Source organism: Limanda limanda, chromosome 13 (genome assembly GCF_963576545.1).
Source record: "Limanda limanda chromosome 13, fLimLim1.1, whole genome shotgun sequence".
Classification (NCBI taxonomy): Eukaryota; Metazoa; Chordata; class Actinopteri; order Pleuronectiformes; family Pleuronectidae; genus Limanda; species Limanda limanda.
The window spans coordinates 10,241,182-10,265,541 of record NC_083648.1 but is presented as its reverse complement, the minus strand read 5'-3'; the positions used below and the strand labels follow the sequence as shown (position 1 = coordinate 10,265,541).

Here is a 24,360-nt window from a genome sequence, read left to right as displayed (position 1 = left end):
AAGGTCAGACCAAGGCTAATACGACTCCGAGAAGATGGAATGAGGAATCTAATCTTTGCTCTTCACTAAAAAAAATGTATAAAATACAACCCAATTTTTTGGGGTTAACATTCATTGAGATAAATTGGTTTCACTTTAAATGATCACACATCTTTGTGGATCTCTTATTCACTGAATAATTTTAAAATGCATTTTAGGAGATTGCTCATTTCAAGGAAAATACCTTCAACTCCATCAACGTCCTACAGCACATTCCACCTCATTTAAATAGTCAGTGCACAGACTAACCTCAATGCCCAGAGGAATCTCATTGTAATTGCGAAGAAATGTAACACTTCAGGCTAACGCTCTAATCTGAACTGGGTATTCCAGTCACACATGGAGCAGAAGCAGGTTGACTTTCCGTAAGGGTGACTTTCTCATGGATACCTGATATGTCTGTGTTCTGGACGATCTTTCATATTTACATCTAAAATGCTTTATTTTTCACTTGCATTTGCATGGTAGAGAATCTGAGAGGCACAAAATGGTAGCTGAAGGTAAGGTATCTCCAACAGCAGGGAAAGAAGCACTCCTGACAGCCTAAAGAGATTAGTGTCCATTACCAAACAAATTTCTACTACCACCTACAACTCTCATGACAGCCCTTACTCCAACCCTCACAGGAGTAAAAAACAAGCTTTTGTTCCCATTCCCTCGACACCAGAATGAACAAGCTCTGTTTTCTCAGTTGCCGGGTATGAGGAGAGGGGGCGAGAGAGTTTCAAGAAGGGTGTGGGAATCAATTATCCCACTCAAGAGACATGCAGGACCAGTGGGTATTGCATGGGATTAGCGTCCATTCTTGTCATGTACTGACAAACCCTCCCGCTGATCTCCTTAAAACCAGGTGTTATTAAGAAGCAAGGCCCTTACTGGGGGCCGATAAGCTTTTGAATAACTGCCCTTTGGGAATGACTGACAAGCTTATAATGTTGAAAAAGCACATTCCTGGGCTTTCATGTGCTCACCTGTGTTCATGCTAAAATGATATCAGGCACCAAAAGGGATATCACGCAAAGAGCAAATGTGTAAGACTTGCAAACTCAGCTGTGACTGGTTTGCCTAATCCTCTACGCAAATATGTATCTATGATTCCGCCTGGAAACAGTTGAGTAGCATTTTGTTTACTTATGAAATTTAAAAGGAAGAGTTTGACATTTTTGGGAAATTCACTAAATTGCCCTCTGGCAGAGAGTTCGGAGAAAGGACCGGGTCTATATAAGTATGTCGAATATGAAGCTACAGCCAGAAGCATTTTAGCTAAGCTTAACATAAACACTAGAAACACAGGGAGACAGGCCAAGTAGTTATGTTCGAAGATAACGTAGAAACACCAGCAGCTCTACAGCTAAATAAATAGCTTGTTTGTTTAATCCATAGAAAACATCAGGGCGGTATATGACCTATGATTACATGCTGGACAATTTGTTTATTTACTTCCCTCAGCTAGTTGCCCAGCAGCTGCAGAGCCAACGAGTAAAAATGTGCATATCACAATTCTTGTATAGACTTAAAGAAACAATGTACAAAATATTAATTAGTGAGTTTTAGGGCTATAAAACGGTGGATCTTCTCACAATCTGACAACTCCAGTCAAGCTGTTTACCACTTGAGAATTGATAAAAATATGGATGGTCCATGTCCCATCTGCTAACAAGGAGGAGACAGGATTTATGACCCCTTCTGCAGCCAGCCACCAGGGGGTGAGCAATACGATTTGGCTTTACTTTTGGGGAACGCTCACATTGTCCATCTTTTATATACAGTCTATTGTTTACCCCTGTCTCCAGTCTTAGTGCTAAGCTAAACGAATTGGCCACTGGCTATAGCCTTACATTCAACTGCCAAAGTTTTCTGCTTGAGCTACAAGCCATTCATCCACTTTCAAGGAACTGGCTGGGGAGATGTTTATGGGAACGATCATCAGAGATCCCTTTTCATGTGAAACACGCCACTGTAATCATCACGCCTGCACACTTTAATCTCCTATTGTGTGTTGCTGTATTGTTTACACACAGTAAGTAGAAACTTGGCTGCGTGTGAAGCCACTTGGCCCGTCTGGGGCTGTTTGTGATCTGCGGCAAACGGCCTGGATATTGTTTGAGATCGGGAATGAATAGACCTCATCCTGAATCCTGGCACGGGAGCACTCTCCAGGTACAGCTGAGAAAACCTGGACTCTTCCCAACTTCAGATACCTCTCTCTCCGCATGTGCCAGAAAATCTAGGTGTGTATGGACACAAAAGATGTCACGTACGAGCGTGGCCATTGAGTTTACACAGGAGTTAAGGCGGGTTGTCCCCGACTAAAGACATTCTCAGCTGGCAAACAGTTTGTAGGTATTCATTACATACAGGAGATCAACTTTTGTCAACAAATCTATTGACTGAAATCTGTAAACATCAATGTCAAGCAATGCAATTTGAACATCTGCTGAGTCTTAAAATAATAAATTAAAATGGAAAAAACTTAGAATTAGCCCGAGTAGAATCCGACAAAGTAATAGAGTGTGTATTTTACAAACAGGCATCTTCATAAAACAAGTAAGTCTATACTTTTTTCAGGTGGCACATTAGAAAAGATTTTCTTTGACAATACGTGAACTTTTTAGTAAACTCAAAATCTTACGCAATGGACATGCGTAGGATGAGTAAATATTTTTTCAAGAGCAGACCTGTCAAAAGGTTTAGATTTCTTTGCCAGTTTGCCGATTGATTTATGTTGCTCAATATGATATTTTGCTAAGTGATTAAAGGTTTTTGTCTTCAGTTCTCATTCTTGTGGAATCGCCTGCAGTTATATTGGTGGACTAATTTTCTTTCTTCCATGTGAACTGCAGATGAACTCATCTCAGCGCATGTGGTTTGGAAGAACTCTCGCAGGAGGCAAGACCAGACTGATATTTCACTTAACAGACAATCTCTGACCAGAATCTTCGACACTGCAGCTTGTGATGTATTGTTGACAGATGAAGTCAACACAGACGCAGGTTGAACTTTATATATTTCCATTTATTGCACAAGTGGTGGAAAAATTATCCAGATACTTTATCCGAGTGAAAGTGGAGATATAAAATAACATATATTCAAAATCTTACTTACTGTAAGTACAATGTGGGAGCAACATTTTTTTTTAAAGTACTGGACATGCAGAAAAATGGCCCACGAGTCCTTTATGTCATTGGCTTGTTATAACTAATGCAATCCGCACATTTTACTTTTGCAGATTGAGTTTAGTTCATTCTAAAACAATGTATCATATTCTATTAATTCATCAAAGTTTTTCTATGTGAAATCGTAACTTGGAATGTAGAAGAAATACACTATACACATGGAAAGGACAGGACTGTCAAAAGTTACGTTTCAAAATTTAGTTATCACCTTAGAAAAAAACTATCTCACCACAAGCGTCCAGTTCTTATGAAGCTTTTGAGCGAATCACAAATCAATTTATGTTGTTTTTTCAGCTAAACTGTCCTTGAATGCAAAAGATTTTTAGTACATCACGTTATTGAAACTTATAGCCACATTCCTATAGGGCAAACCATGTAGACTGGTGTTGCTGCATTAAGCAGTTTGTCCAGTCAATCAAGCCGAATGAATGAAAGCTGGAGTTTCTTGAAATAAACTCTATCACACAGTGAAAGGCCTCACATTGACCTCAGTCTGGTGTAGTGCCCGAAAACACCCACATGCCAATCATAAATCACAGATGATTTATATTTATCTGGAAGTGAATTGTGAATCAGTTCAGCTCTCCACCCCCTCCCCTCTCTCTCTCTCTCTCTCTCTCTCTCTCTCTCTCCCTCTCCCTCTCTCTCTCTCTGTGCTGATGGGAGGAGCAGTGCAGCGCCTCTCTCTATAAGAAGTGTTGAACATTGAGCACAGGATTTTACACAGCTACTCAGGAGAAACGAAATGATCTGCCCTGGAGCCGCAGCAAAATGCTGGATGGACACCTACTCCTGGGATGGTTATCATTCACAGTCATAGTGCATCTTCTCCACTTGCCGGGACCAGCCGCAGCATATTTCGGGTAAGGACTGACATTAAGCCACAGATGATTGCATGTGATTGGTTGATTGGTTCTTGAATTACAAAGCCGGTAACAACTTTTTTCCTTTTAACTCTTTAAACGTTCCCAAATGTGACCAATTTTCTTAAATCTTCTCTTTCTTCTCGAAAGACAAACGACGGGCATTTATTTAGGGCACGTTTTGACTTCTCTATTCTCTGCGGGTCAGTGCGGTGTCACTTGGCGGCGGTTTCGCAGCGTGCAGCGGCCTCACAGCTGGTCGCTGCAGCAGGTTGTCTGCACATGACTTGGCCTCACTAAAGCTGCTGACTGTTCCTTTTTCTGTGAAAGTCAGTGCCAGAAAGTATCTATAACTCTAGCCTATTGACACAACATATATTAAAGGTAGATGGTTCCAGTTCTTTCCCCTTGACAATTGAGCCAGCGTGCACCGGGGAACAGCCCTGGCACGTTTGACTGGCAGGTAGCGGGTCGTCTGATTATTGTGCTCAGAGTAAAATCATATCCTTAAGTCGACTCTGAAAACAGCCGTGCAGAAAAAGGTGAGTGTATTTGCCCCAGACTCCACAGCTGGTAACAATAAAGCGATCTGACTGAACTGAACTGGTGGTGGCCGAAACGTCTGCTCAGCTTGCACAGAAAATTCCCCCATCCAGCATAAACATATCATACAACTCCGGCAGGGGTTTTTCTGCTGCCTCCATCAAGTTTAAAAAACACTTTGGAACACGTGTCGGGGAATTAATCTTAAGTTTTTTTTTTCTTCAACTTTTCATGAATCATGTCATATAACATAATAGTGTTTAATTTAGGAATAGCACCGGGGTGTAGATTTCTAAAAGTAATTCCCAGGAAACGCCTTGGATTCTAGGTGTAGCCCACTATGACCTCCTCCTCTTCAGAGTGGCACTGAACTCCAGTCTGTCTGCCCACATGAGGTGCTCCCGTCAGTTTTCCTTTCTGTCTGAGAACATTCTCAGCACAGGGAGGCCGAGGTCACTCAGATGAGGTCAGATGTAAAACCAGCCAATGTTTCACCTGGGAGGGGGGGGGGGGGGACTGTACATTTAAAACTGTCAAAGTGGCATCTTGTACTTAACAGAAGCAGCCTCTTTCCCCAGTGCATCGGTGTTGATGGGTGTTGTTAGTGAAGCGCAAGGAGACAAATGGCTGCATGCGGAGTGATGACACTCGAGGACTTTCCAGCGGAGTCAGATTTATAGGTTTGGCTGTTGTGCAGGATCCAGGAGTGTTAGGTGATCTGGGAACCTGTTGTGAACCTGTAAGAGAGCACTGTCCCCTGAGGGCCCCCTTACACCGGTGTGTCAGACCTGCCCACCTGTTGACAAGGGTCTAACTTTCTTCAGGTTATCCTAAAGACGGTATAAAAGGGCGGTCAAAACACACAAGGACTCGAGACATCAAACTGTGTGAATAAACCAGATCATTCGTAGCTACACCCAGTTTCTCACATCTCTGGGTAAATGTTGTTCTCTTGGGTGTTGCACCAAAGTGTTGGCACTCATCTTTGGAAACTGGGTGATGCAAACATGCTGTGTGGCACCTGTAATAGCTCTGCATGCTGGAAACATCACAGCCCTTCACAGCCAAACGTCATCAGCTGTAATGCTCGTGCATATATGAAGTTCTTTCTCCGTCCCCGACTCTGTCTTCGGTTTCAATGAAGCTCCAAAGTTGCGTTAGTGGAACAAATGTGCCCCCCCACTCCTCCCTATACCCACATCCTCAATCTCTGTTTCTGTCTCCCTCCCTGCTGCAGTGTCAACCTTGGCAGGCAGTGTGTATTACAGTTGTTGTGCCAAATTGGCGCTCACACTGGCCTTAATGGTCCTAATGGTAATGCATATTTACTTATTCAGTTAGCACTTGTTGTCACTTCCCGCTGTCAGTCTGGTCTCTATCTGTGGCCTGTGCAGCGCAGGGAGGACATGTGGAATTACGATACTCCCGACTTGCTGTTCCGCAGAGAAGGGAATATGAATGAGTGTCAGTGAATGATTTGCAGTGGAGGAGCCCGGAGCGTTTACTGAAAGAGCCTGCACAGGTGACACAGATACAAAATGTGACTGCCCTGCGGCCAACTTCCCAGAAACTCGACACCGGTGACTCTCCGGCTCAGCTTTGACTGCGGCGCATACGAACACAAACCTGTTCAAATAAATATTCCACGAGCACAAGGCATCCTAGGGCCTCCTGGGTACTGATTTACTCAAAATAGAGGGTCAATGTTGCATACCCAATTTCCAAAGTGCGGTGGAGCGTAAGTGTAACATAAACACAATCTCTCCTGCCCATAGTCTGCGCAGGCCGAGGGTGGGGTGGGATTCCTGGCGTAGTCGAGCACTCGCTTAAATTGTCATCCTTTGCCACAAGAATGTGAGCGCTCATTTTCTCTCCCTCAGCCTGTTGTGGCAGGTGCTGGTTCTGCTAAATCCGTTATCATTAGAGTTTAAACGGGAGATGTTCGTCCGGCTTTCTCTACCTGACTCCAGGGCTGAGCCGGAGCACCTCGAGGAGATCTGGGGGAAAAGCTGGAAGGAGGAAGGAAACGATTTGTTTGCTCAGTTGACCCCATCACAGCTGAGAGTGCAGTCTGACAAGTCTTGTTGAAATGTTGGTTTGGGTAAAAAGGCATGTCATTCTGTGGTCTAGTAAACTGAGATGAATGTTAGTCCTAACACTGAGTCAAGAGTTTTTTTTATTTCGTTCATTTGCGACACATACAGGAAGGTTGCCCACAGACACGCAGCTAGAATTGACCAATCACTGAGGCACCACAGCATCCGGAGGAAGCTCATATTGAGGTTATTTTTTTTACGACAACTATCCTGAAACACTGTGTGATCAGTTTGATCCCGAGGAGCTGGTGTCCTTTCAGATGCTTCTCTTGTTTCCAGCGCTCCATTAAGTGAGGCAGCGCGCCAAAAACAACAGGATAACAAATGGGATGTGTGTAAATTTACTGATGGGGGCTGATTTCTTTTTTCAGTACGCAGCTGTAAAAGGATTTTATCACCGTGGCGAATTAGTTCCTGGTGTGTATCAAACAGCCGAGTGTTTTAAAGTTTTTAAGGCAGCCTCGGTTCTTCAGCGCAGCCCTGAAATGTTACAAGTTGTTTTTTAAGCGGCTCTGTGTAAACATGTCCTTTGGTTCCCTCCTCTCTCTCTCTCCCCCCCTGTCTTCTGGTTTGCCTGCCTCATGTGCGTGCCGGCATCCCTACAGTGGTTTGTGGGGAGCTGCTGGGTGATTACCACTCATTAGGAGCAGCAGAGTTAGCGCGGACTCAGGCCGGCGTTGCCTGGCAGACAGTGGTGGCGGGCGTCTCATTACCAGGCCTTAAGGACTGATTAGCCCTGACGTGCAGCAGGGCGGGGAGCGCCATTGATAGAGGGATTTCCCAACTTCATAGGATATCCTGTGGCCCCAGCCACACCTCATAGGGTATCACTTTACCAAGAGCCCAGAAGATAGGATTCTCTCAGCAATGGTGCTGCGACCTTGCAGCGTGGTGAGATCATACAAACCTGCAGGCTTAGATAACAGACCTATGAAAAGACGGAGCCTTGTTGTCTTTATATTTCTGTTTGATATATCCGGATTTTGAGCTAAGCCGAGCTTTGCTTTGAGTGCTCTGCTCACTGACATCTGTCTGCAGAGGCTTGCTGTTCCCATGGATGCCACCGGGTGGTGCAGTGTCTTCTGGGTGTGCAGGATGATCCTCAATCAGCACTTTTCAACCTTTATGTGTAACAGAAGGAGAGTGGGAAATGAAATGTGAAAACATCAGATCCAAAGGCAGCCAAGTATGCTTATTTGTGGTCAACCCACCTGACATGTTCAAAGTGTGTTCGCTTACAGAGCGAATATTCTTCTCTGTGCACAGAACAGTATAAAACACTGAGTGATGCATAGTGTTACGGTTTATTTTACACATTAAATCCTCAGAAACCTTTGTGATGAAGGTTAGAATCTCTGTAGAGGGTTGTTGTGAAAGCATAATGTCTAATAAAATGATTGCAATGAATAATTATAAAGAGTAGATTTTAAAAAATGTGTTTGGCCTGCTCACATCACGACACAGTTTGCCGACATTATAGATTATTTTAAAGGACAACAGACTCAGTCCCCCCAGTCAGCTGTGAACATGGTTGGTGAATAGTGAGAGATATGGGAGGGAAACTCCCATTAAAGGAAACTCGTGTTGGCCAAGCTGCACGCATGATGATCTTTGCAGATGGAGCTGGAGACATGGGTAATTTGCAAAAACAGGAAAACGAATATAGACTCACGATACTTCCAGCGGTCGGACATCGATGAGATGATGCTCGTTAGCCAGACCGCCATGTCCTGTGTTTTCCATTCTTGACCACAGCCGAGTTCTCTCTGCCTGGTTTTGTCGGGACAGGAGAGACATGGCACGGGACATTTCCACATGTCGAGAAACTCAAGGAGATGTTTGCAATTGAATAAGTTCAATTATGCAGCAGCCAACATTAAATATAGGTCTTCAGTCCCATGCACCTGTTTGCAGAGATGTTTGATTTAAAAAGGGATGAATGAAAGTCGACCATGATTGCACCTATAATATATATAATCTTACATAAAGATGATGTAATGGGAGCCTCACCTGACACACACTTATATAAGAGGGCAACCGCTGTATCGTAATCAATGTAAAAGATGTCTTATATGTGCTGATATGATTAGATCATAGGGCAGAAAGAATACATGAGGTGATATAGAAATTATGAATCTCAAACATCACAAAATATAAATGTATCTCTCTATTATCTATTACTAATTCACAGATAACCATCAACCAAAGCCAGTATCAGTCACGCTCTAGGTTTGCCCTTAAAGGCCCAATTATCCATAAGCCCTGAGCAATAGTTTGTGATTGGACAGTCAGACTGACATGGATGTGTCTGGACATGACGTTCTCTGCAGCAATCAGCCCTGGAGGCGTTTGAGTTCCGTGTCAAAAATTAACCATTTGCACGACGTTGGTTACTGCTGCTTTAATCGTGACTTGTCAAGAGTCAAAATTCTTTCACTCTAGGCGATAAATGAGCAGCGTGTATGTGCATAGAAAGTCATGCTACTGTGAAATGTGATCGGTTTTCAACTTGGAAATTACTGTCACGGCTTAAAAACAGTAAGTTCTGCATGTGCATGTGAGTTCTGCAGGTTTCTTCAGGAATAAAATCTAATAAACGCAGCCAATTGCAGTTACTGAGGCATGAGCCGTTCAAAAACAGCCACTGTTTTGTTTTGAAATTTGTGGTTTGACTCTGTGTGCTTGGTTTATTTCGAGAAGTGCCTTCCCCCCCCCCCCAAGTGCTACAGGACAAACCTGGCCTTTCCAGTCTCTGAACACATGCAACTAGCTGCTGTTTAGAATTGCACAAAGTTTACAGCTCACCCCCCAAACAGCCGTAGTCTGGGTCTTGTGTCAACATGTGCGAAATCGGTGCGAGTGGAGTACAGTATGTGTGCCTGAACGTGTTTGGTGCGTCGGTGCGCTGGTACAGGGCTGCTCTGTGCCATGGTGTAGGCTAGAACAGGGGAGTCATGCGGCCACCGCTGCGCGCCCAATCTGTGCCAGTCACAAAGTGACTATAACTGAGCTGCTGACCTTAGAAGCCTTGAGTTCTCACATAGCAGTTAAACCTCTTACCTTGCACCACACTCACTTTCCCAAACCCGGGTCCCGTAGTCCCTGCTGCTCAGCTACCAGCGCTCGCTTTCATGGCTATGGATTAAAAAATTAGGTTGAACAGTAACTTTCTCGCCTGCTTTTGTTATGAGTCGAAAAAGCAAGAGCTTTCTCTGTTGAGTGAGAAAACACAGATTTATAAGAAACTGGGTCCAATGCATCATATCGTTCTCAAGAGAGGACATGTCCAGGAACTTGACCCCATCAGTCAATTAGTGGGAGTAGTCTGACGCAGGCTCCGTGGGTTGTAAGTGACCAGAAGGGACGGCAGATGACACATCTCTGGGTCATATCCTGTTAAGTCATACACGATAGCGGACTTTCCCCCTTCACAGTGCTTCTAAACATTGCTTGACATTCCCACTGTGCAGAAAGGCTCATTAGTCAACTAATAATGACTTACTAAGTCCCCGGGCCGTACCACTTTGTTTTCAAAGTCGTTTTGTCATGTTACTGTACTGTGTCAGTCACAGCTTGTAGGAGAAGTCACAACACCCAGTGCTTTCAACCAGTCACTAATCTTATCTTAGCCTCATACATAATCGTTTACTCTTTGCCCTATTTCTGGCTTTAATGAGTTGAAGAATGAACAGTGTCACTATGGAGAAAACGTCTGATTTCTAAGCAGGGTTTTTTTTTCCATGTTCCCCTGGATAAACTTCTCGGAGGTGTGCAATAGCCTGGAGGCCTTGTGTACAAGAGAGCCGCTGGACACTGATTCATGGTTTCTTCAAATATTAAAGCTGCTGAGAACATTGTCAGCCATAGTTAGAGTGGGCCAGAGGGAGAACACCACACAGACTCGCATTCCTACAACCTCTGGCATGGCCTGGGCCGTGGTACACCAGATGGGACCATGGCAGGGTGGTCTGAAGTTCATCCAACATTTCTTAGAAAAACAAAAGACACTTCCCCCCTTCCCCAAAAACGAGCATTTTAAGTGCTGTGAAGGCAGGATGAAAAAATTGAAGGAGAGAACAGGAGAGTTTGATTTCCTACAGAAACTCCATGTTTGACTTAATGCATAATACTAAGATGTTTTCCTCTAAACCTTCAGGTGAGCACAGTAGTTTGTCTTCTTGTCAGTCGAAACTGTTCCCGGACACATGCTCATGTCCGTCTCTGTCTCGTGTAGGTTACATCCACAGAGCGGTGGTTTTGTCTAGAGGAGCCTTTGTTTTGAGCCAACAGCTGGGTGGAATGATTGGCATTCGTTTAGAGTAATTGACCAGTGGGAATAGGGGCTGTTCGGAGAAGAAGAGGAGGAGGGGGAAAAGAAGGAGAGAGAGGGAGGAGGAGGAGGGGGAGGGGGGCTGGTTGCGATCTAGGAGACACCAGACCACACAACCTGCAAGTTCAGGCTCATGGAGAAATTGTGGCTTTTGTTGCTCCTTCTGCTCGGGCGCGTTCAGCCACGACTGACTCTCGTAGGTGTTGACTTAAGGTTGTAAGTGCTCATATGCACATGCATGCACCTTCACATAGACACACACACGCACATGCACACATGTGTATACGGTAACTGCACACACAAACCGAGCCAGCACCTGTTAAGTCTGGTGGGGTGGAAATGATAAACAGGCACTGTCTGAAAAACATGAAAACATTTGCTGCTTTGCTGTGTTCATGACTTTCTGCCTGTTGGAAAACGAACGAGTCCAAGAGGTAATGTCGGCTTTGGTAACATTTTGTAGTATTATAGCATTAAATTATATTTTAACGGCTGGAACATGAAAAAGAGATTTTTCCTTGGAAACGTTAAATTATTGAATTTGATACCATATTGGACTTGTTGCTTTCTTGTATGAATAGTTGAAAATGAAAACCACCAACATATCATCCATTATCCTTATTTCAGGGTCAGGTCATATTAACAGTTTTCTACACTCTAAGTTGACAGTTTCAGTCTCCCAAAGAAAAAAGCCTAACCCTAACCTGCAGGAAAAACTATTTTACAAAGATTTAAAACACCAGCACAAGTATCTATTTCTTTGTTGGTAAGGTTTAGTGCTTGAAGAACTTATAAATATATGACTGTGAGTGTATGAATATCACAATAAGAACAACATCTAGGCCAATAAAGTTAAAGCAAGAGTGATCATGTGTTTTTTCAACTCTTATATCACTTCTTTAACTCTTTACACAGAAATCAGTGGAGAACAATGAGATTTAGCAGCTAAGTGTAACTTCCAGGACAGTAATGTAAAGCCAGAGAAGGACCGATGACGGCCCAGTTAAGTGCTAGTCAATGATTCTCTTGAGAGATTGACTCCATGGCCCCGCTATGTGAAATGAGGCATTTTCACTCAACCTGCCGCACTGGAAAATGTATATAAAGTAAATATCACAGGTGATGGGAGGTGCTGACAGGTCGAGAAAAAGGACTAAACAAACGTCGGCGTTACTAAGTGAAGGACAGTGGAGGAGGCGCAGCGTGCGTGTGGGTTAGTGATATCTGCGAGGGCATGTGTGTGGAGGCAAGTGTGTGAATGGAAAGGAAAGCTGAGCAAACATCAGCAAGAATCCCACCTCACGTAGGATAATAAGAAGTTTTTATATGTTGGTGCTGGTGTCCACGTGTAACTGGGGTTGCTGTGCCAACACCTCAAACACAAACACCCACAGAAAATGGACCATGATATGAAAACACAAAGTTACATGGTATTACTTTCTAATTCTGCATGGTTGAGATACTGCGGAGGCGCCTGTGCACACGTGGTTATTTTATAGTTTATATAATTTATTAATGCTTTATAGATCAGTTAGGAGTTGCCAGGTTGAGGAAATCCCTTAATATTGTGTTTATTCTTTGTGTATATCAAGGTGTTCTTAATGTTTGTGTAATAATGGAGGAGTCAATGGACAGACAATTCAGCAAAGTGGCAAGTCCAATGTTTTTCTGACAAATAACTTATAACTGATCCAACAAATCCTTTAGTCACGGATTATATTTCCTTGTAAAATGTTTTTCCTTGTTAGAAAGTCGGGCTGCACAATTTTAAATCCTAGCGCTTCACTGGTTTGTCAGAAATGACATTTGGCCATTTTTTTCCATTTTACCACATAAAAGCGTTTATGGTCGAACACAATAATAATAACTTCCACTTGACCAAAGATTTGAAGTTCAGATTTGCGATGATTTTTCAGATTCAACCACTGCTGTGTTTTTCAGTTCTGTTTTCCTCTAAGTGAAGTTGAATGAGTTCATTGGTCTGCAAACAGCACAGTGATATTCTTTTGTTTTTTTGTGGATCACCATGTTGGAATGTGTGACCCTCTGATGTGACAACAGGGCTCAAAGTCGTACATCCACCGAAAATAGTATCTTTAATCGTCTGTAGATTTGAACTAAAGAGGCAGGATTTACATCCAAACCTACACTTAGTGAAGAGAAGAGAATAAATACCATCCCACTGTGTATCTGTGATAGTTTGTGACCGGCTCTGCCACAACAGTGGAAACATAAACAAGAGCAAATAGTGTCTCCTCAGAAGGCGTGAAGAAGTGTTTCTCCGCTCTCAAATCTCTCCCTCTCCACACTTGCCCCTCGGGCTTTCTGTGGAACCAGCCAGTAATATGCCTTTGTGCAGAAAAAAGCCGCATAGACAGTAGCAGAGAGATCAGTGTGGTGTCTTCTTTGGCTTCGCTCCAGCTGCGCTCAGACCAGCTTTTTGTCTCCGGCAGGCAGACGTCACACACTCGGTTGAGGCCTGTCACTCTAACCTGCCTTTGTTTTGGCAGGCATGTGGGCTTTTAGCAGATTTGACGCTGATACGTGCTTCTAACCATGTCTGACTGAGGACTGTGTGCGTCATGTTGGTGGTGTCGAGTGAAAACACATATATTAGATTAATATTTGTAGATCTGCAGATGTCCACATTAGTGAACTGTTTCCTGGTTCGCTGCGGATTTGAAAAGTACCCTGAATTTTTCCTGGAGTCTGTTGTTTCAAATGGATTTTAGGCGGGTTCTCCACGTGGCGCCATCATTCATTCCCCGGTTGCTTGCTTACCAGAGAAATGTTGTGGAACGACTGTCAGTCACATGTAACCTACTGGGTCAGCTGGAATTGTTTGCTTTGGCACTTTGCACACGTTTCCTTGGCGTTGTTAGCGAAGCGGATTTTAACAAAGCATGAAACAATTAAATGGAAAATTATTCAGAGGGGGACATTTTGCATTGTGCATGCGTTTCTCTCTACACCTCAAACCATACATTTTATTTTCTTTAAGTGTTTTGGGAGAACTCCAGAATCTCCATCAAGACACGGCTTGCCAGGTTTCCATTTGGAAATTCATAGCTGTCAGACGAGTTAAAGAAAGGCAAACACGCTTTGTAAAGAGGAAACCATTTGACCCAATCTGAAAGCAAATCCTGACGCCTCCTCTTTGATTCGAGCGCTCAGATTCTCGACCGGGCGGCGAGCGCACTGCAAAGACAATATTGCGTCGCATATGTGAACTATTAAGTCCATCGGTATGAAACTGAAGACTCAAAGGGAAACATTTCAGTCAGTTATTGGACTTAATAAAACAAATCTCTTGTTGGAGAACTCCCGCGACCTTCTGCGAGCGGCTGAAGTGAACGTGAGTGGTGACAGAATCTCCTGCGGAAAGCAGTCATGAAGTAATGTAATGTAAGTAAAGTAGATCACCGATCAACACTTCTGGTGCATTTACTAAACTGGTGTGGGAGTTCAGCAGCTGCTCCACACCTTTACAAAAATACCATAGAACCACTTCTTTTACACCCGCGACTGTTTGAACGTACGAGCCAGGTTTGCTGTCACAGTTGTGTTTTTTGTTTAGTTGGCTTTATAAACACTTCTCACACTCATGAAGGGATGGACCGCAGTCCCATGTTAATGCATTTTTTATATTATAAAACACAGGACTTTTTGTTTCATTTCAAATAGTTAACATAAGACGTACGCAAACTCAAAATGTTTCTTAGGTTTTTTCATGTTCTGTATTAGTGGGACATTCAGAGCTTTAATCCAGGTTTTAACGTTTGTTTTGGATGAAAATCACTACAACCCAGGACAGATGTAAAAGGTCAACAATCTGCGTTTCATCCATGTGGCATTAACCAGGAGTCAATCCTTGCACCAAAGTGTCCTTTAAATGTCCAGAGTCTGTCTGCAGAGACACGTTGGCCCGAGGACTTTTGTGACTTCTGTAAATCCATTTATTCTTCAGTTTCACTTTAAGGGTGTAAAGGAGGCCAGAAATTACACATAATGAACAACTACGGTGCCAATCCTGTCAGTTGGTGCGACCAAAATGGTCACAGGCTGACAGTCGTGTCCCCTGTGTGTGTTTATGAAAGTAATGCTCTGTTTTCCCCATCACAACCTCAGAACACTGGTCGTCTATTTTGCCAGCAAAGTGGCAGTTCCCGCTTTGTGTGTTATATGTGCTTCCCTTAAATAAACTGAGGAAAGGAGCGCACGTCCACCACATGTTCTCTATACCATGTTTAGAAGTGAAGCTTCTGCTTGTTATATTTCCAATGGATTCCAGCTTTAAGACCCTGAATACTGGACTTTTGTTATGGGGATTCTATAATGAGCGTGTAAATCCCGCTGTGTGATCCATGTTTAAATCTACACAACTGAGTGACATTCCCCCCCACGGGATATGATGTAAATATTAGACCAAGTATCCGCTGGCTACTGTTTCACATGCATGTGGTGTGACTGTCGTGTTCGCTCCATGCCATTGTTTGAAATATGCCCCCATACCAGCAGAATGAGGTATTAGTCATAATATACAAATCATAATCTTCACAACAGTGTGGGCAGTGAGCCGCTAGTTCTGAGACTTGATCGAGAGACAAAACAGTGTCGGTAATGTCATGGAAAGAAAGAACTCTACCACCTCTGCTGAGAATTTGCTCTATACACAGCCACACCTGTGCTGGTGGTTGATCTCAATCTCAAATGTTGAATTCCCCTGAACATTAACCACTGAACAGCTGAATTCATTGGAACATTAACCAAACTTTTGAGCATTATATGCCCCAGCTGTGCCTCCTGAGCTGTTTATGTAGTATATCTTTGCAACGCTTTGTAAGTTGTTTATCCAGGAAGCTCAGCATCCTGAACTTTATTAGATACTTTATCAAGATGGATCCACTCCCTCCCTGTGGGCTGTTTGAACTGACCGAACTCTTTCTGTATTCTCTTTCCTCCAGGTTGACAGGTAATGAACCGTTGTCTATCCTGCCACTGAACTCTCTCCCAGAGGAAAGCATGGGCAGGGCCCACTACAAGCTGTGCGACCGGCTCAAACTGGAAAAGAAGCAGCGCAGGATGTGCAGACGAGACCCGGGCGTGGCGGAGACCCTGAGAGAGGCCATCACCATGAGCGCCCTAGAATGCCAGTATCAATTCCGCTTTGAGAGGTGGAACTGCACCTTAGAGGGGCGCCACCGCGCCAATATACTAAAAAGAGGTATGGGCAGATGATAATGTCCTTTCAGAGATAAAGCATCGACGTGAACCCAAACGTAAAGCTCATACTTCTTCCTAATTTCTCCTTTGTCTCTCTCTGCTCTCTATGCTTCTGTAGGATTTAAAGAGACAGGCTTCCTGTATGCTATCTCCTCAGCGGGTCTAACCCATGCTATGGCCAAAGCTTGCAGCGCAGGACGCATGGAGCGCTGCACGTGTGATGAGGCCCCAGACTTGGAAAACCGCAAGGCATGGCAGTGGGGAGGCTGCGGAGACAACCTTAAATACGCAAACAAGTTTGTCAAGGACTTCCTTGGCAAACGCTCCAATAAGGACCTGCGCGCACGCGTGGACATGCACAACACAAATGTGGGCATGAAGGTAAGGTTGATTTTATTTAATATTAAATGCATTTTAAGATAAACACATGGCAAGTGATTTTACTGAAACTAACCACGGCCTTTTATTTAACTTTATAGTTCTAGATTCATAACTGTGGTTTTAAAAAGTAAAAGAGGCGGAAGAGGAAAGAATAGACAAAAAGGCAAACAAACCTTCTTGGATGTTGGGTGGTTGTTTACGGGAAAGCAGGTGGTGTGGAGCTGGAAGGGGGAGTGGAATTTGGCACCATCCACTGATTGGATGCATTAGGGAGACGGAAGGTATTTTCTTTTGTTAGAGTGCACAGATACAGGGTTTTGGCTTTGTGGCCCATGTGTTGTTGGCAATAGTGTGTGCTACCTTCCTAGTATTCAATCACAAACAGAGAAAGTTAAAGACTGCTGATGACCACAGAGTACTGTGTTGCTAAAGATATTTCTGATGGGATTTGAGAGAAGCTAAAACTACAGTGAATATTGGACTTGACTCATAGGAACCGATGGTTCAATCTATACCAGGGACAGAAAGTCAGAATATCTCTTGATTCTGTCCATTGCTGCTTCAATCTGTCTCTTGTGAGTCCACCAACTTAAGGAAGTGCCATAGTAAATTATTGGTGCAGCCCTTTAATATTTCTATAAATGCTCCATTTACCCCCTCATTGATTATCATAGCTCGTCTGTAGCTTTACATGAGTATTTCTTCTTCTTCTTTAAACTATAACTTAATTTAAGTGGGGCAGACAAATATTATCAGTGATGTTTTACATGAGTCACATCCTAGAGAAAGAAAAATGATTACTCAATAATTATTACCAATACTTCATATTAGCACTGTAGTATTATATTAACCCCAACCGTCACCTTATTCTGCCTTTGAGTAATAGTTTTCACAAGTGAAACCAACCATGCGTGACCGAGTCTAACCAGGACACACTAATAAAGAAACCAATTCAAACAGGGCCAGAGTTCACTTAGAGTCACAGACAATATTTGAACAGAAATGTCGCTAACATGAAACGGCTGCGCTGTGGGAAAACTGCGATAATACAATACTGTCTGCACACCGTGCAATTATGTGGACAAACAGCAGCATGAAGTGCCAATTCATTGTGAGCCTTGTCCCGGATATAAAGTGCTACCGTATCTGTGATTCTGCTTTTGTATTGCTGGACTTTAAACATCACAGTGCTGTTAAAGGTCCGCTGTCCAAGACAAAACACTGTCCAAAAAACATAGTCAGTAGAAAGACCGCAGAAGAATTTAATATGCCCGACGCAGAAATATTTTGATAGAATTACACGATTGGCATCTCAGGAGAGTGAAACTCCTGAAGAAATACTATTCAGTTCTGAATCATCGTCATTAAATCTGTGGAAAAAAGAAACAGATTAAAGGTAATTGGTAGTGTAAATTTGACAAAATGTAAAAGTGTTCATTTGTCAATATTTGGTTTTGTCTTTCTGATTAGATAGGCACCTACTCTAGCCTGTGCTCTGGCACAATTCAGCCATTGTTTGTGGTGAGCAAATATGGGTTTTTTCATCTTTTGCAAGTAAAATAAAAAAGAGGGAATGGTCTTAATCCGTCAAGCCAAAACAAACGAAAGGTCAGGAAGCTTTTACTTTTACTCGGTTTTTCTCAGAGTGTAGCCATTTTCATGTTGGCTTTCACAGTGAATTATAGCAGAGGCACACTTCCCAAATGTTAGAAGACACAAAACTCTCCCTAAAGAGCAATGCAGGCTCTTCCTTTTCGACTTGGCTCTCCAAAATCCAATCTATCTGGAGAGTTCTATTTCTGATTTAAGACATTTTTAGGGTTAGGGCTAATTTTTGTGGTGATTTATACATGTGAGGTCTACCACATTCATTCAGGATGATTTCCCACATGGAGGACAAAACTGGAATGTGCTAGGCTCTGCATCCCCAATATTTTAAAAGCTGACCTACCCAATTTTCTTAACCTGCTGGAGTGATGAATATGCACAGTGTAAGAAAAGAACTGTCGGTGCTATCCAAGTCCCTTCAAAGACAATATGTTATTGAGATTGATTTTTTTGAACGTCCTCTGCTTTTCACATTGTGGTTGATGCTTTAGTGAAACTTAAGCGGTCAAGACGCTTTAAAAAAACGTGTAGTGGTCTTTTACGCTGATAATCTTCATGTTTCGTTTGCAATTATATATGATTTTCAATAAGGGAAGACTTTCTTTGCTATTATTTTCTCTTTCAGAATGTTAGCAGGCTTATACTCTGTTATTATGTAAATACCAGACTAAGAAAATGGGTTGATCAATTTACCCTAACTGCTAATCTCTAACCCTGGGTTTAGAAAACAAATGAACAGTCAAAGCACAAGAACAGTGCCCAGCACTTGGCTGCCTGAATGTTTCATCTATATGTGATGGCTTTCAAGCTACTTCCTCCCCTCACTTTTCATAATAACAGTAATTGAGTTTAATCAAAACGACATCCATGGTTCATCATAACACAATCATTCCTCCCACCAGCTGTTATTGACTGAGTTTTATATATGAAGCCTCAGACAAAGTGTTGTATTGTTCTCTTTTAGTTCAAAAGCAATAAGCTTTAGGGCCTCAGATTCTCCCCTTTTATTATGATATTAAAAATGACATATCTATTTTCTTCCTCAACTAGTGCTTTATACCCCTTATAATCTACTCATGAGCATATTTGGGTAATTTGGCTCTTTGAACTGCTGCTTACTAAACAAAAGCTCATTAAACTATAGCTTTCATTATATACCTTCAGTGATTCTTAGCGTTTAATGTCATTGCTTTGCTTCTGAACCAGGTAATCAAGGCTGGAGTGGAGACCACCTGCAAATGCCACGGCGTCTCTGGCTCCTGCACCGTCCAGACCTGCTGGCGACAGCTTCAGCCCTTCCACGAGATCGGCAAGCAGCTGAAGCAGCGCTACGAGACGTCTGTCAAAGTTGGCAGCTCCACCAACGAGGCCACAGGGGAGGGAGAGATCTCCACAGGACGGAGCCAGCAGCAGCAGCAACAGCAGCAACAACAGCAGCAGCAGCCACTGCCCCTGCCTGGTATAAACGATCAGATCCCTCGCACTATGGACCTGCTCCACATCGAGGACTCGCCCAGTTTCTGTAGACCCAGCAAGTACTCGTCGGGTACAGCAGCCCGCAAGTGCTACAAGGATAAGAACTGCGAAGCAATCTGCTGCGGGCGAGGCCACAACACTCAAAGTAGGGAGGTGACCAGGCCCTGCCAGTGCCAGGTGCGCTGGTGCTGCTACGTCGAATGCAAGCAGTGCACACAGAGAGAAGAAGTGTATACCTGCAAAGGGTAAACCAGTAGCCTGTCAGTCCCAGTGGAGCAAGTCAAAGGTGGTCACATTGAAGAGGAGTGGTTGTTTTGTTCTCAAACAAGGTTTTGCTTCCACTGTCAGAACAGTGTCCGAACAAACAAATAGGAGCGAGCCGATGGAGAAGCAATAAGCACTTTGAGGGATTTCTGTGGGTGGGGGTTCAGAGGTCCTGTGTCCCCTGTGTCTGGGGTTTGCAAAATTTAAAACCTCCTCAGACATCTGGGCAAACATCTCAAGATTTTCGTCACGGTGTTGCCTTGAAGAGATATAGCTTTTATTTTCCTAATAAAAAAAATTCCATTGCAATTTCACTCAAGAAAACAGACGGAAAACAAGTAGCAATCCAGTTCAAGGACAGTAACACCAACAGACTGATTCCTGGGGCCCAGCCCCAAGAAGAATGGTGTGTATGTGTGTTTGTCAATTTTTACATTTGTGTGTATGTGAGAATGTGATAGATAACAAAAGGGGTGGGGGGTTAGAATGACGACTTTTATGGCAACGAAAACCATATTCAGAGACTGCGAAAAGAAGACAGGGTGTAAGATGTACTCTACACGCACATATCTACACTAACACATATTTTGTGTTTGCATATGTATGTACATAAATTCAGTTTTATTGTAATTATATTATACAAGCCACTTATCTAACTATGTTAAAACAAACCACTAACCACACAAATGTATGTTGTTTGTGTGCTTTCACTCATTGTTATGTTCTTGATTCATGTTGACAAGGCCCTTTGGAAAACAGCACACCTCTGTTTTCTTGCTGTGGATAATTTATAGATCCTTTGGGACTACTCCTTCACAGGAAGAATAAGAAAAATCTATTTTTTTGTAAGATAATATGAAGTTGTTAGTAAATTCATAAAAGAAAAAACAAAACCAGCAAGTTTAGGCTAATCTCGGCCTTGAGCAAACCAGTGTCCAGGGAATAACTTAAACCACTATGACTATTTGGATAAAATAGAGAGAAATAGTGCAAATATGAACAATTTCCAAGTTGGAGATGACAATGGCCTTCTTATTATAGCCAACACCATTGCAGCAGGTGATCACTTGACCAGCGAGCGGTCCATGTGTGACTTAGATCAAAAGTTGTGGAGCTCTGCAGAGCTTAAATCTACTTAAAAGGACTTTTTTTTTGTTAAACTTTGAATACTTTGAAGTTGTAAAGAAAACTGTGGAAAACTGGAGGAATGTAGCCCCCCTCCCATTTCACATCCTTCTTTCTTCTTTAGCTGCCACAGATTGATTGAGCCATATTCAACATGTAGATGTGTCGTATGTACAGCAGGACCTGCTTGGGCCAGTACAAACAGTATGGGGCAATTGCAGAATTGCTCAACACAATACATGTCGTGCAACTAGAGACATTTCAAAGTTGATATGTTGCCAAACAAACGTGTGTCTTTCTTACTATGTTAGATGATTGATACCACTTTCATGTCTGATTGGTGAATATAAAGCTATAGGTAGCAGCCAGTTAGCTTAGTTTAACATTAAGGAACATAGAAAAAAACAACCCATACACATGAGAAGAGATATGGCTGTGTCAAACAATGTAATGTTTGACACTAGAGGGCAATGCAGAGTCGAGTTTAGCACAACAACAACAATTATGTCGCAGGTGGAGGTTGTGATAATATACATTTATACTGTTCTTCCCTCTGCATATGCCATAGTTTCGTACCAACTTGCAAGTCCCTCCTAAAAAAGTTATCCCATTGTGAAAATGTATTTCTGTGTAATGCTCATCTTGTTTAAACTATTGGGTGCAGAAGGCTTTGTCTGTACTCATATATGAATCTACCATTGAGCATAACTGAGCCTTATAAGGCAATGTCCTGTAAAACTACAATGTATTAGTTAAGTTTAGTTTATTTACGATTTAAACAAATGTGTGAGCTCTACAAGATGTTTCCCGCCATTTCCACTCTTTATGGTAGGCTAAGCTAACTGGCTGCTAGCTGTATTTTCATAATAACCTGAGGAATGCAATCGTGGCACTTCTTTTTCATACAAATCTTAGGAACGAAGGAAATAGGATTATTTCCTGCAAAGTTTCCAAGAATTACAAAGACATTACCATCAAGTCGAAGGTTTAATTTTACCAAAAAGGCCTCTGTACTCACAAATGCTGACAATGTTTCATTATTTTCTCAGAAAATTATGTTATATGCTATAAGATATAGGACCTTAGATGCCTTGTTTTCAATGGGTGTGAATTAACTACTGAGTGAGGGACCCAGCTTTGTATTATAGCGCCATTCACGCACTGAAGCCCTTTTAAAGTATTTAAAGGTCTGTATTTATAGATACAGTGCAGTGCAGAATTGTTTTTTGGAAATTGTAAATAAAAAAGTTTTTTTTCCTCCTGTGGTATAGAGACAAAAGTGAGGCACATGTTCATCTCTCACAAGCAATTGAAACAGAAGTTGAGAAACTTTAAAGCAAGGCTCTGTGACAAGAAGTTTACAGATTGTACAGCAATCTAGCATCATGCCAAACATCATTAAAAATGGCTAAACAGATGGTTTAGTGTTTAAAGATGATTATCACGATATCTGAAATCAAACCATCATCCCCTACGGCAAAATAATGCTTCAGGACAAGCCTCGCTTGGCTTATTTGTCCTGAAGAGGTGAATTCCAAGCATTTTGATATGAGGAGGCATGCCAAATAAAGACTGGTCAAAACATATACATAGAACTTTGCACGCTACATGGAAACCATAATAGCTATGCTGAGGCTCGAAGCATAAATGCCTGCTTCCCACAGCTTCTGGTGTGTGCACTCTCCACATTCACATACACACTAACAGACACACACACACACTCCACTCCTCACTCTACTATTGAATGGATTCAAAACAGGCATGACAGGAATACCAATTGCATACTGATTGCATTTTTTGTTTGTTTATAGATTGTACATAGGACAAAAATCTCTCCTGGGGAGCATGATGCAGCAGCCAGTTGGTTTTTAGTCGTCACAGTCGTCCATATTCTCAAATCCAAAACTCTGCACTGTTTAGTCGTCAGTGGATCATGTACAAAATTCTATTTTGTAGAAGAAAAAAAAAAGATAAATTATTTTTAAATATATTATGAGCATGTGTTTAGTGTAAATAACGTCAAAGTCTAAATTGATTTTATATCCTGTATTTTTTACTCTGTTTTCCTTTTGGGTGTTTGTTCTTTTTGGGGTGGAGGCTTCAAGAAGCAGTGTAACTTTGAACATATTTCCTTTCATATCTCAACGTTTGCTGTTATCTAAGCACTAACAAATCCTGACAAATTCACAATCAACTCCCCTCAAGTTTTCTTTCATTCACACAATCATGAGACATTACTGTAAGTATTCAAACTAATTCACACTCACCAACAATATTATATTTTGTGAGAAGACTGGCTCTGTAATGTTGGCCATGTCGTATAGCATCACCTGATCATGTTGACGATCACATCAGTGTGGACTGGTTTATACTCACCTTTGGATAACTTTACGTGTACATGTACCTTTTGTTAGGATTTGTGCTGTGCTTGTAAAGGAAAGATACAAACAAATGTATCACCCTTCGTGATGATACTACACCAACAAAGCTTTGTCCATGTTCACTTATTCATGTCTTATGGGAACCCTAAATTATTTTTCCTCTACCTCATGTGTATAGCTTGTAGGTATAAACAGATCACAAATGACTGGTAAGAATGTATTTAAGTTATTTAACATCTTTGTATAACAAAGGCGAAAAATCTCTGAAATAATAAATGAATTTTTAAATTATATGATGTGTGGTTTCATTCTTCAGGGGCGCAATGGTCTTTCATTAGCATAGTTTTGCTTCTAGGTTTCTTGACAAAGTGATCACAAGAGGGTTTTAAATATATGTAGGAATATATGAAAACGATTATTCAAAACATAATCAGCCGATGCATACTTTAAGATCATGTATATTTCCTTAAAAATGAACACTTTGAATAAAGTGGATGTAACTCAGTAGTTGGGGTATTAATATATAGCATTGTTGGCAATTTTATCCCAGGGTCCTGTAATTTATCAAAGTTTTGGAGGGTAAGACAATGTCAATGAATCCCATGAAACCCATAATAGATTGATCCTAAAGATTAGGGCAGCATATTGCACCTGCAGGACATTGTGAGTGTGAAGGAGAGGCAAACATATAAATAAAATAATAATAATAAGTCAGTTCCTTCCCTACGATATTGTATTTGCATTTGGTCATTTCAGACCAAAAAATAAAACCCAAACAGTTTCACTGAGAGACTAAATAAACTTCTAAAACACAGTCACTGAGGGTTTTCCCCTTTGCTCCAGCAGCAGATGGGT

The 24,360-nt window shown here is 42.1% G+C and overlaps 1 protein-coding gene across 1 annotated transcript; it reads left to right on the top strand.

The window, feature by feature from the left end:
• The first annotated feature begins 3,930 nt into the window (after positions 1–3,930).
• On the top strand, positions 3,931–23,796 carry wnt9a (wingless-type MMTV integration site family, member 9A). The gene is made up of 4 exons (XM_061084394.1): positions 3,931–4,078; positions 16,012–16,271; positions 16,389–16,651; positions 19,466–23,796. The coding sequence occupies exons 1-4, from the start codon at positions 3,987–3,989 to the stop codon at positions 19,982–19,984; spliced, it is 1,134 nt and encodes a 377-aa protein (XP_060940377.1). The 5' UTR covers positions 3,931–3,986; the 3' UTR covers positions 19,985–23,796.
• Positions 23,797–24,360: the final 564 nt, after the last annotated feature.